This window comes from Drosophila navojoa, chromosome 5, assembly GCF_054131105.1.
Source record: "Drosophila navojoa isolate 15081-1374.11 chromosome 5, UAZ_NAV_1.0, whole genome shotgun sequence".
Classification (NCBI taxonomy): domain Eukaryota; kingdom Metazoa; phylum Arthropoda; class Insecta; order Diptera; family Drosophilidae; genus Drosophila; species Drosophila navojoa.
In genome coordinates, this window is record NC_142893.1 from 18,851,734 (window position 1) to 18,866,075 (window position 14,342).

At 39.9% G+C, this 14,342-nt stretch overlaps 1 protein-coding gene across 1 annotated transcript in view; it reads right to left on the reverse strand.

Annotated features, from left to right (window-relative positions):
* Nucleotides 1-2,754: 2,754 nt before the first annotated feature.
* Nucleotides 2,755-14,342, reverse strand: part of tei (irregular chiasm C-roughest protein teiresias) — a 197,188-nt gene continuing 185,600 nt past the window's right edge. Inside the window, exons 11-12 of the mRNA XM_018106562.3 lie at nt 6,086-6,264; nt 2,755-6,023 (exon numbers count right to left, since the gene is read on the reverse strand). Coding sequence (XP_017962051.1) covers nt 5,703-6,023; nt 6,086-6,264 — 500 coding nt within the window. The 3' untranslated portion in view covers nt 2,755-5,702. The remainder of the gene's footprint in view (nt 6,024-6,085; nt 6,265-14,342) is intronic.

The window sequence follows — 14,342 nt, forward strand, 5'->3', positions numbered from 1 at the left end:
GTTTCAAGCGCGCTTAAAGTCGCGCCCAAGTTCATAAATTTGCAGGCATAAAAGCGCGGATAATGAAAAGTGCTCGAAACCGAGAAATTGCATAAACTGCCCCGAGGCGACAGCGAGTGCAACGGTGAATGTAATTAAGTATAAATGATTCTATAAATTAATTGCTTCAATCAAGCGCAGAAAATGCGATATAAGCATGTAGATATGTATATGAAAATAAGTATAAAGATAATCCTTTCTTTTGCTTAATATAAATTTAATTATTTTAAATATTATTGTTGTATTTCAATGGATCTTAATTTCGCCAGAAAGCGAAATAATTTATTTTCATTTATTTTATGCTGTATAAAATATTTTAATGGATGTTTCCTTGGCCAAAAAACGAAATAATTTACATTTATTTTATCTATAGAATGTACACTGTATTTTAAAAATTTATTATAAAAATTTATTTGAATATTCAGCTTAAAATTTGTTCTCTCACACACAAATCAGTTTTCTTTTCCCTGTCATTAACCCAAACATAATAAACAATTTCCCATTAGGCAGCCACACACAAATAAGCAATACACAAATTTACTTATTTATACATCTATGAGAAATGCCGATCGCCACTTCCCATACTACCCAAGATGGGCCGTAAGACAAACTAATTGCGGTAACTTCATCAAAATCAAATACCACAAACGAAGGCAGGCTGGCTGCTTTGGCGCTGCCACAGCCACGCCCAAAAAGCAAAAAGCTATTTGCTATTTGCGAATGGATCCACAGATGGCTGTATAAATCAATCGGCTGATTCACTTTAAGCCTTACCGCGCCATAAACTCTGCCATTTTATGGCGCTGTGGATATACATAATTGTTGCTTATGCAGTTTTGCTGCTGGCCAAGTGTTGGTTCCTCTAGTGGGGCGCTGCGCTTAGGCAAATGAATGTGCGCTGCAGCGGCGCCAATTGGCAACTGGGCAGCCAGTTCGTGGCCGGCTTTGGCCACGACAACAATTAAAAAGAAATGTGCACAGCAATGCCAATTGGCAATCGCGGATGTTTGTGAGGAGTGCTCGAGGCAGCCTCTCCGCCCCTTGGCCCCACCTTGGGAGCAGCTCCTCTCATCTGCTCGGCAGGTAATAGTGCACCTTTCGCTGTTTGGCGCGTGCGTCGACTTGGCCAGATATGTATCGCCTGGGCCATTACGAGTTTATTCCACTCCGGCAAGGAATTTCAATTGGTCATTGCCAGGCAAAGTTGATAAACTGGAAGCCGGCGGAGGCGGTACGGTACGCCCCCGCCACAGCGACTCGTGTAATCTTGCGCCTGGGCTATTTGGTCGTCATTAGCGCCGCAAAGTGGCAAACCGGCTAACTACCTGCCCGACCGCCCGCCCGCCTGCCAGCCTGCTTGGCTTAGCGTCGTTATCATTGCCACCGTCGAGTGTTGATGTTGTCAGCAAACAGGTTGGCCGGCCGACTCTTTAGGCCAAAAACTGTAGCAGCCGCTGTCAGTGCCACATGGCCATAATGCCAATGGTATCGCTATTGACCATGCTCTGTCCTGCGGAGTCGATGTACTTTTGATTTCCAAGTAATAAACCCGACCACAACAACGCAGCCAGACGCAGAGGCACAACCAACACACACACACACACTCGCACACTCACACACACACTCATACACAGTCCATGTTGACAACGCATTGGGCCAATGCACGAATTGCAAACCGGAATATGTCGCGCTGCCCCAAAGCGTCCTCGAAGCGCCCCGTCGTACGTCCCCTTTGCCGCATGCCCCACCCAACGAGCCCGCCGCAGTGGCCTTTCCCTTTCGTTTGGCCGCATCGCCGCGCCGTTGCGCAGCCTTTTGATTGATATTGATGCAACTGAATGCTGCAGCATGCTGCACGCTGCAAGCGCAATTGCAATCTTTGCCGAATCTCATTACCATTTCAGGTTGCACGTACATTGCCAATTGTTATGCCTACTCTATTCGCAGAGGTCCAGCTGAATTGATGATCAACTTGCTATTGGCCAAGGGCAGATAACTATGACACAATTTACTCGATAATCAAAGAAGTGATTGTGATAGTTGTTATTAATTCTTACTATTATAAATATTAGATATTAAAATAAGTAATCTCTATCAATATCCCTATCTCTTTTCTTCAATGAGTTGGAGTTCTTCAGCAAATAATCAAAAACTCAGTTGAGTCCCTCAAGCACTAATCACTCTCTTCATTGGCACTAACTGCTAAGCTCGATAAGATTTTAATTTTTCTTATTTTCAACCCTCTCATGTACGTTATAGAGCATCCATAAGTCGACCGCCCGTCCGGCAACACGTTTCTTACATAAAAACGGTTGTCAATTTCGCAAGACAGACTGATTTTCATTGCGATTAAATTCACTTTTAAGCTAGGCAGAAACTGAGTAAGCTGACTTAAGAAATCAACTTAATATAATTACACTTAACTTGATTCTTATTCACGCTGAACTTGACATTAACCCAAGGCTGCCTTGAAGAACTGTTTAAAATACTAATAACTCCAATGGCAAATCCCAGCCTGGTCAAGAGCATCATTCAGTCTCATTCGCTTATCCAAAGTTTCTCCCTCTTGCATAAATAAGCCACACACAAAATTCAATTATTTTTTATTTTGCATTTTTATTTTTAAATTTTATTTCATGTTCATGTTTTGTGTTTTCATCTTGTTGTTCGCTTGTTTTGGTTTTGCTTCGCCTCTTATTTATTATTTATTTTCACTTTTTTATTTTCGTATCTTTACTTTTATTTGTATTTTATGCTAAATTGGCTATTTTGTCTGTTGCTTTGTGTCTTAAACTTGTAAATTTTGCGATCTCCTTCATCCTATTGCAATCTCGTCTGGCTTAAATAACAGTTATTTCTGGGCCCTACGGTGGAAACATTGCGATGCAATTGATTCCCCCGCCAGGGTCTGAGCATTCATGTATTATTATATATCTATGTATATATATAATTCAGTTGGTGCGCCTTTTGATTTCGTATTTTGTTTGCTCTCCTTCCCCAGTATTTCTTTAGTATTCGTATCGTACTGCTAAAAATTTGTATTGGTGGTTGTTTACTTTTATCTTGGGCCTATGACTTAAACCTTTGCTTATTGTATTTCGTATTTTTGTATTTTTGTATGCATACTTTCTTTTCGTTTTCTTGTTTTGTTTTTTTGTTTTCAATTATTTTTATTTTATTTATTTTATTTTTTTTTTTCAACACATTTTCTTTGCACTACAAACGAACTGCGTTTGGGTTTTACTTTATATATATATATTTTTTTGTATATTCTGTAATATTTAAAAATTAATTTGCCACATAATTTTTGTTTCGCTTAAATACTAGGTATTATGGTATTATATGTGTGTTTGCTTTCTTTTCATTAATAAATAATATTTTGTAAATATTATCATAATAATTAATCATATAATAAATACAATATGCATTTGACCACTCTTTTAAATTTACATATATACCCATACTCATATATATATGTATATGTATATGTATATGTATATGTATATAATACCATAATTTGCATTTGTTAATAATTAATTTTGTTAGTTAACATGACGACGTGTTTGTTTTTGCTTTGTTAATACAATTCGCAATTTTCGCTTATAAAAACCAAAAAACTCTTAACTCAATTTTACATGGCACACATACAGTTAGGCTATCCATACACAAGTATATTTGTATATCCAACTATGCTTTGATTGGCATGTCTCTAATTAAATTATAATTTATATTTATACAATGCTTCAAACGCTTTCAACTTATATTTCGCTTCTCGCGGAATTCTTGGAACTCGGCGTAAATTTTAGCGCTTGGGATTTGTTTGTTTGCTTAAATTGGCGTTAGGTTCTTCTAAGTAATTCTTGTTCATTTTTACATTGATCTCTTAAAACGTACTAGTATTTAATATGGCGCACACAATATAATATATGTATTTATGCATATACTATATAGCTAAGATGTTCTATGAAATAATTTACAAAAGCTTTGGCTTTATACACAAAAAGTGAAAATCAGCGCGCAAAAAAGTTTTTGCCAGCTCTAATCCGGGGTCTTGAAAATATTTATTTTACAATAGCGCAAAGTTTTCGTCTTGCTATATAATATTTGTTAGTTAATATTCATTTTTACTTAGTTATGGACCATCCAACTTGCCTCTACAGACGCCCATTTTCAAACAACATTTAACATCTTCTACATATATAATATTGTTCTGGTTTTTTTTTTTTTTTTTTTATTCATTTGAATTAATTTTTTAATCATTATAATTATTACTTTCCTTTTTCTTTTTGAGCAATTTTTTGCTTAAACATTTATTTACATCTTGGTATATTTTGAGTGGAGGGTTTCTTTTATGTTTTTCTATTTTGGAGCTAATTTACCATTAATATATGTTAAATTCTTAAATATATTTTAAAAATATGAATTTTAATGAAATTTCAAGAGTTGTTTGGTCCTTGTAAATTATGTAAAGTAATAATGCAGGCAAATAAATGAATGTACAAATAATTTACTGAACCAGAAATAAATGCAAATGCAAAATGTATATTCAATAGAGCATTAAATGTAATTTTAAATTTGTAAAATATTTGTTAGTTGTACAATTTAAATATTACCTATATAAACGCATTTATTTAACTTAAAAAATTAGCAGATCAAATTGTTTAATTGATATACATGTATATATATAAATTTTGATCTTTTAACTTTTGAAAATATCTTACAGCGTGTTTATACTTATTTTTTTGCCTATTCGAATGCGCAAAAATTCAAATGGAAGGAATTTGTTCGTGCCTGGTAAGTTACTTGCTTTTCATTTACATTAAAGTATAGTATTTAAATCTTTTTTTTTTATTAATTATTTGTTTTTCAAGCACTCTCTAACTGCTTTACACTCTAAACACTAATTGCCTCAAAATATTTAACAAAAATCAGTCACTTTGCAAGTTTCTCGCTTGTTTTCTCGAAAAGGAACTTAAAGTACAATAATTATGGTATGCATGGCTCAACTTTCAACAATAGAGGTAAACCAAAAATGATTTCGTTTCATGTTTGAAATATTTAAATATACTTTAGTTTTGTTTGTTTTCTTTTCTGTTTTGGCATTCAAGTTAAGCGCTGCTACTAAGTACTACACACGTACACACACAGTTACAGTTAGAGTTACAGTTATAGTTACAGTTACAGTTACTTACAGCTACAGTAAAAATATCAAGTATTAGCTTTCATTCGTTTGTGTGGGGAGCTGTGGCTAATGCATAGGTAAAAAGTTGAAATTGCCAACTTAGAAGCCCACAAAAATGTGTTTGTGGATGGGAGGGGTGTGGTAGGAGGGTGAGGGTGTGGGACAGGGTTCAAGTGGCATAATTTCATTTTGATGCTTTTGCTAATTGGTTACAAATACACATACACATAGCTTTAGAATAGTATTAGTAGTGGTAGTAGTTCTGGGCAATAGCATATAGTAGTACATATGTTTATATAGTAGATATATGTATGTATATATGTATGCATATAAGGGCTTAGACATAGAGGGGTAGTACGTAGTACATAGCATAATAAATTGCATGCGTTTATAGTCGACATTCTCTCTTTCATTCACACACACTCGCACACTCGCTTCTCTCGTTCGCACTTTGTGTTTGTCTCTTTCACTCTCTTAAAAATTAATGGGCCTGCAGGAGCGTGGCACCGAATAGAGTTAGCGCCAGGGCCAGCTGGAGGTCCATGGAGGCCACCGTCCGCCCGCTCGCCGTGTTATTGCTGAAAACCGGAAAATGGATTTGCTCTGGCCGATTGAGCTCCTCCTCCTCGTCATCGTCGATGGCGTTCGACATCTGGCGGTGGCGCTTCGTAAAGTTCACATTGAAGACGGCCTCGGCGACGCCACCTGGCGACGAGACAATGAAGTAGAACGTGCGCGGCACACGCTCATGCATGCTGACATAGGTCAGGCGCGCCTCCTTGCAGTAGGGCGTAGGCAGATCCTGAAAGCAAAGCAATAGAAAGCTCTTACACTCATTCCCACAGGGCTCATCGAGTGACCTACCTTGACCGAGTAGGCGAGCACGGTGCTGCCGTACTGATTGCCCGGCGTAAAGACGCGATCGCCGTGCAGCCAGCGTGCCGCATGCGCCGGCGGATTGGCGCAGAACTCCACATTCAAGTGCAGAGGGGAGCCCGGATAGGCGACAGGCGTGGCATTCAGGGCAACAACTGTGGGCGCACCTGCAAAGAGAGAGACAGAGAAGGGGATAAGTAAGTGGAAGCTTAATTATTATGTTTAACTACCAAGTTTTGTAATTGCTTTCTTTATTAACTTCCGGAGTTGCTTGAGAGAGTCGTTTGCTATTTGCCGACCACTCAAGCCACAGTTGCTAAGCCAACTCGTGCACAACTGTACTTTGGCTAAGCCCGCTATAAACACAACGGTACGGCAACGCATCGACTGAGACGAAAACTTTGCTGGCAACGCCATTCGCCACTAATTAAAAGCGTATCACCAACAAAATGAGCCGCTTAGCCAGTGCGCAGAGAAATCAAAATAAATAGAGAGAGAGAGTGTGTGAGAGAGAGAGAAAGAGCAACATGTCGTCGAGCGGAAAGTTTTTAAGAACGCCGAAACTTCATTAAAAACTTTTGTCGGCTGAAGCGTAGCGCAACGCAATTTTCGTGTGCAACCTTTGTGGGTCACATGTTGAGGGCTGGCGCTGCTGGTATGATCTGACGGCGTTAGCCAACACTGCGACAATCCAATTAGACACATGTGCTCAGCCCGCCAAACACTCGCTGCGCATATTTAATTATCGAAAGGCGAATCCGAATTTTGCAATTTTCCTCATCATTGCCCCGGGCCACAAAAAGAGATGGCAGTGCGAGTAAAGAGAGATAGAGAGAGAGAGAGTGGCAGAGTGAGAGAGAGCGCAGCAGACACTCACCCAACAAACTTGAGCACTTTATTTACCAGGGCAACAATGGCGGCTCGGCAAACAAAATGGCCAAAAGTGTTAAGTGCAAATGAGTGTACGGCGGGGTTGCCATCACCCAGCTCCCAACTCCCATTTCCCAATTCCCATCTCACAACTCCCAGCAGACCCAAACACAAACAAATCGAAGCGCCCATCGACACTTGCCAAATTTATAACTCAAAACTCCACAGCCCCCAGCCCCAGCGACTAACTGTAAAATCAATTAAACCAAGTGAATGCTCGCCACCAGGGCTGCCTCTGTGTCTGTGTGTGTGTGTGTTGTCAGGGATGGGCTGTTAAATTATGCGTTCAGCGCCATTTTGTAGCCACTGTCGGAATATTTTTGCAGGCAGCTGACAACCCAGCCCGCCGCTAAAAAGAAATGTAATTTATTTGACAGCTAAAACTGATTTCAGTGCGCCCAAAAAGCCTCGCCCAGGCGCTCAAAGAGATTCACATTTTATTTTGATTTGCAGCCACTGAGCCGTGTGCCAGCATTTTACCCCCAGCTCAGCTCAGCTCAGCTCAGCTCTGCTCTGCTCGGCTGTGCTCTGCTCAGGTGGCAGCTCCGTTGGGGGTATGGCCCCAGGGTCAGCGGCTGGCCATTGGTGCGATTCTTAATTTGATTTAAGCGCTAGGCGCTAAATGAAATGAGTTTTGCATTTTTAGCCTGGCATGAGATGCTTATGCACAGCCAGGGCAGCGCTGGCATGGATTGGACAGCCGAATACTGAGAATGCTTAAAGGGGGCGAAAATTAGCACAGACAGGGAAAACTAATACAAAAATTATAATTGAAGGGCTTTAAATCTAAAGACTTTTATACGTTTTATATGTTACTGATGCAAGTTATTTTTTGCTTAAGTTTTCAGTGTTAAACAATGCGATTTGACTAACTTTTATATATTGTATATTAAATTTATAGATCTCAATAGACTGGAATTAAATATAATAAATAAATAAATGTAGTAAATAATTAAAACTTAGTGTAGGAATTCGGGTCAAATAAAAAAATAATTAAATAAAATATGTAAACAAATTTTGTTTAAGTAAATAAATAGTTAGGCATGTTTATTTGTATTAATTATTAAAATTTTAGTTTTCCTCTGTAAATATAAGCTTGCAGTAAGAACCTAATCGAAAACCAGAGGACTAAAAATCTAGGTTCACTTAAGCAGTTTCTATATTAATACATTACATTATTACATATGCTCCCACAGCTTTCAGACTTTTCAAGATATCTCAGTTTAATATTCTAGGCGTTACTTGTATGATCTGTGAAGAGCATTAGTCGTTTCTGGATACCTCTGATTAATAACTCTGAGAGCAAATTATAGCTTCGGCCCTCCAACGACTCTGTTTGCGATCGGGTAGAGCCCTCTTTTCCGCTCTGCTTTTTCTCCAACCCTTCAGCTGAGTTAAATAAAGCAAATAGTCTTTTGTGTATGTATGCGTATGTATGTGTGTGTTTAATTCCCTATTTGCCCACCAACTGAGTTTCATTCGTACCTCTCCTTCAACGATACTTGTGTGAAGATCGGCACACGAATAGCCCTCGCTTCGCTCAATAGAACCGAAGTGCTTAGCTTGGAGGGAGAACATTATGTAGACGATTTTTGGTTGCTCATGAGCATAGAGCTAGTAGCTATAATTAGCTAACTCAACATTAACTCAAGTCAGTGTGATTCTTGATTTCAAACAATATATTTGTTTTCTTTTAATAATTTTTATATACAATAATATACACCAAAAAAATTTGTTTTATGATAGTCAATAATATATTAATAGTCGTTCCCTGATTAGAATCAAGTATTAGTTTAAAACATTTACTTGAAATGTTAAGCACCTTCTTAGTTAAGATTATTTATATTTTAGTACTGCTTATAATTTAGATCGAGCCCATCTTATTGGGCTTTAGGCAAGTTGGCAAACTTTGGCCGGCTGCTTGCACTTCATTAATGCAATTAGGCGACGCTTTAGTTCATTGCTTGGCATAAGCAGCGCAGGAGGCGGTCCTTTGTCCCTCCCCTCGCTTGCACAATGCAATTTGCATGTTTTGCCTACTTTTGAGGCGTGCACAAGTTTTTGAAGGGTGGGGTGGGGAGGCCGGCAGGCAGCGAGCAGCGAGCGGGCGAACCATTACCTTCGTCCAAACGGACAACATTTACAGCTACAGGAAAATTAACATTTAAACAATAACAACAAGTTGGCATGTACTACAATTGGTGCAAGAGTGCCAGCAACAACAACAACAACAACAACAGCAACAGTAACAATAACAATGAGACCCAAAATAATAAAGTTTTACAGCTGAAAATTACTCAATTCCCGTTACTCGAAAAAGTTAACTTAATTTTTGCAGTTGCCTTTTGTGAGGCAAAGTTTCCAAAGAGGTGCAGCGCCAGCAACAACTGAAACGTTTTGCAACACTTTGTCGGCCACGTCGCCCCAGTTGGCCAGACAATGGACGAGCCAGTCTAAATGACAGGGTTGCAAAAGCAGTCGAGGGGGGGGGGGGGAGGGGAAGTGGGGCTCACCAAGGACTGCTATGGCCCAAACTGCGCACCCAATTGATTGCACGTGGCTGAAAGTTTTTTTTGCTTTTTTTTCTGTTCGCTTTGCATAAAGTGCGTGGGCGGGCGACAGTGCTGGGAAACGCACTCGAGTCGTTTGGACGTTGCAAAAATAATAATGACCGAAAATAATTGAATTTTCGCATTCATTCGCGTGTTGCAATTACTTTGTCAGCCGCGCCCGAAACACAAAACTCATGCCTCTCTCACTCTTTCCTTCTCTCTCTCTCGCTCTCGCTTGTGGTCTCTCTTTCTCTTGGCTGTCTTGTTGCATCAACTTTTTTGCTCTGTTATTGTTTTTACTATGCCTCGCGATTTTCCCCTTTGATCATTGTGCGCTATGTGCGAAACTTGTGATTTTCCCAATTTTTCTTCCCCTCAGCGTGACGTCCCTCTGTGAAGCCTTTCACTCATGTTGCGTTAAAGTTCTTCTTAATTGAAGAGTGTGTGGTTCACTTAGTTGAAACACTCGTTGCAAGGATTAAAGACATTTTTGTATGAAAACTATTTCGCGAAAGGTTTTCAATTCATTATACTTCAATATCAAAACTAATTCATCTTGAGTGATTAAATGATTAAGATGAATATAATTAGTTTTAAATAGTATAAAGCAAAATAATGTGGAAATATTTGTTAATTCAATGAAGCAAAAAGACTTTTGTGTATTTATTTACATTGACAGCGCACGTAAATTGAGGGTGAGTATGTGTGAGAATGTGAACAGTCTGAGTCTCATTATGCGATCTCTCTCGCTAAGTAATGCTCTTGGGACACGCGAATAGCTTAGCTCAATGCGAAAAGAACCGAAGAGCTTTAGTCTGAGTGAGAGTGAGTGTGTATGATATTTTCGACTTTTATTATGTGAGCACTTATAAGAAGGCCCATATAAATTAATATTAATTTCATTAAATATTAGAAAAGTTGGCTCAATGCAGTGCAGCTGAACAGGGATCGATACAAAGCTAACTCCAATTATCCAACATTACCGAGTTTTACGTAAGTAGCCGAGGTGGAAATTCGAATGTTGTATTATTTAATTTTCATTGGCAAAAATTAAAATACGAAATACAACAAAATGCCGTGGAATACCTAAAATCTTGCCTTGGCCTTAAATTAAATTGTAATTTAGATTAATTCTCTGTAACAATTAAATAAATAAATAAATTTGGAATTAACCTAGTCCTATTGTAATTTCTATATATATTATTCTTATATGATAATCGAATTTTTATTTAATATTTATAAAAGTAATTCATGCTTCAGTATAGAATTATAAAATCTTGCAATTATATTGCCTTCTCTAAGCATTCTCAAAGTGCTTCCTCTCTACGATTCGTTAGCTTAGTGCGTGTTTAGATTAACAAAACTTTGTGGCACGCCCACCACAAACACCCACACACACACACACAGCCACGCACACACACGTATACAGCTGATAGCACCCGTTGGCGACCTCTTTTGGCGCTGGCTCATTAATTTTTAAGCAGTTTGCGCTTAGGTGGCGAAAAGTTGGCAAACTTGAGATAAATCTGGAGCGCGCTCGAAAGCGGTCGACTATTTGGCTTTGTATTTATTTGGGCTGCCTCTGTCAATGGGGCTTATCTATAATTCAGGCCAAACGACAATTCAATTAAAAGCGCCCCCAGGTAGGCGCCAGCCAATGGGCGGACGCGACAAATGGCCAACTAAGTCGACCCCTCCCCACACCCCTTTTCGATTGTCAAAGCATTGCACGTAATTTCAATTCGCACCAAGTGGCAACTGGAATGTGGCAAGTGGCAAGCAGAATTTTTGTTAATTTCGTTTGCATGAAGTGCACACAATGTTTATTAATTATTTGGGAGCCAGCACAAACAATGCAGGCTAGGGGGCGGCTCCGGTCAGGGGGCAGCTTAAGTCCGCTGCGCCTTGGAGCAGGTGTTGCATAATTGAATATTATGATTGTTATTTCCACTTGCTGCCTGATGTCGGATTGCGTGTTATTTTAGTATCTCTCTTTCGCTCTCTCTCCCTCTCTCTCTAACTCTGCTTAAATGCTTGTGTGTGTGTATTTTCCATAGCTGAAAACGGTTTTATCTTTCCTTCGGAGCCTTCACGGCTCAGCCTGTGGCCCCAGGGGCATGTTTGCCAGTTGTTTATGTCTTTAAGCAGCGCTCACCTGCAATTGTCTGTTCCTTTTTTTTCCAGTTTTCTGTTTTGTGATGTTTTTGTTTCTGTTTCTCTTTTGTTTTCTTTGCTGTTATTATTGTATTTCATTTGTGTTCATTTTGTGCTTGGCTGGCACAGCCCTCTCGGCTCTCTATTCTTTGGCAGTTTGCACTTTCATGTGTCTGACTTGACACCCGAGGGCAGCTAAAGCAACAGCAGCAGCAGCAACAACAACAACAACAACAACAACAACAACAACAGCAGCGGCTGCTAAGTACGTTTGTAGGTTCATCAGGTGAATATTACATCATAAACAATCTCCTGGGCATTCCAGCTGCCTTGGCCATAAATGTTATGCTAATTTATGGATGGCCCGAAATCAGCTTTAAAAGCCTGCTAAGCCACAATTTGCTCGAACATGACATGATTCGAATTATTTATACCCAGAGCTGAAGCTAATAGCTCCGGCTGCCCCAGCTCACACTCTGATTGCGCACCATTTTTAGTTAGTTTGCGAATGTATATTTTGCAAACATCACTTAAAAGTTTTCAGGTCTCACTTTCGTGTTATTAGAAGTTAACAAATTTAGAAAAAAAAAGGAAAGCCAAAGCGAAAAAAAAAAAACATTTATTAAATTTTCAAGTGGCAGCTAGGTAAAAAGTTGCATCTTGTAAACTACACGCACGCACACTCACACACACACTCACGCACGCGCAACAGAAGCAAACAAAACTTTAAATGGCACATGTGAAGCGATTTTTGGCAAGTTGTGCAATTTGCATTGCACGAATTGTTGGCTCCAGGAATCTGTGGGAAGGTGGGGGAGGTGAGACGAGTGCTTCATTCAAAGTTTAGTTTTCTGTATGATGCAACAGCAAACTTTGCGGTGCGAGAAGCCAAACCCAAGCCAAACCCAAGCCAGACCCCAGCCAAGCCAAGTCAAGGCATGCCAAGGCAACGTACTCAGCGTATCTACAAGTTGCAATCTCGACTGCTCGCTGCCAGCTGCAAAACTTGGCATCCACTCATTTGATATTGAAAGTGAAAGAGCATATTTAAATATACTACAGAAGCGCAGCCAACGAGTCTGCTCTGTAACATGTTGGCTTAATTTGTGTTGACAACGCCAAATGGGGCCAGCGGCATGGATGCAAGGGCTGTCAGAGTGGAGAGAGGTAAGGAGTAAGAGAGAGAGAGGGACAAAGAGGGAGGGCAGGGTTTAGTAACAACATCGGGTTGCAAGGTGAAATGTTGCCACATCAGTTGCTGCTATAGAAATGCGCTTTGTACATTTTCAAGATTTGGGTTAGAGATATTTACTTACACACACACATACACACAAAGAGCGAGATAAAAGTATGCTCTCATGCTGATGCAAGCAGCGTGCGATGTTCTTATTAGACAAGTTTGTCACTTTTTTTGCACTCGTTGCACTCTTACCTTAACCATTTGATTGCTCCACTGTAGCAATTGCCTACCTCGCCCCCGCTCACCTCTGCCTCATCCGGGCTCACACATGGCTCGCTCGGCTGCCTCAAAGGTCACCACAAAATGCCGTTGGCTTTCGCATCTTTTGGGCATATTTAATGGCCCAGTTTGTAAACAGATGCAATTGCCTTAAAGCGTTAGACCCGTGCAACAGCTACGAAATCTTTTGACAATTTTATTTCAGCATGAACTCAGGAGTATGGAATTTATGTACATATGTGTGTTTATAGCCTGAGCCCATTGAAAATGAGAAATCAGGGTATATTGGTTTTGTTAAATGTATGCAATAGGCAGAAGGAGGTGTGGCAGACACCAGAGGCATAAAGGCAATAAGCAGTCCATCTGCCTGTTTATATATATATTATTGTATGATCAGATAATCAAGGGGTCAAGAGGATTTCGTAGTCGAGCAGTCTCGTATAGAGCTTTCTTTCTCCTTTTCTATCGAACATATCTAAGTCTTATCTGAAGCAAATACAAATTATTTCCAAATTATTAGCTGGTTTGGTCTATTGATTAGTTGGGGGAAATAAAGAAAAGCATCAACTCCCATCATTTCAATCGACATCTTTAAGAGCAGTATTCGAAGAAGAAATGTTCCTTCTACTATGACAAAGTGCACTCTCTTTAAATATTGCAACGTCGTTAAAGAAGCAACACGGATGCAATAGTTGTTGTTAAGGTTAATGCAAACACAGAAAGCGGACGAGCCCATAAAATCGAGAGCAATCAACTAACCGCGGCAGTGCGGCAGTGCAGCAAGGCGCAAAGCGTGCTGGACGTGCTGCATATAAACCTGATGCCATCAAATGTTGAAAGATGGGCGTGGCAGCGCCCACTGGAAGTGCACTATGCGGCGGCTCATCAAATTTGTGGCGAATGGATGAGGGTGTGAACCGTGCGGTCACCAGACAACCAATCAGATACACACACAGACTATCTCTCTCTCTCTCTCTCTATCTGAGTGTGTGTGTGTGTGTCAGGTCTATGCTTTATTGCCTGACATTTGACATTTTTATTAGCTTTGCGGCGGCGGCGTTTAATTACTTTACGCGCTGCGTAGAACGGCGACCATTTTAATGCACTATCTACTCTGGGTCGCTGGCGCCAGTCGCGGTACATGGAAAAG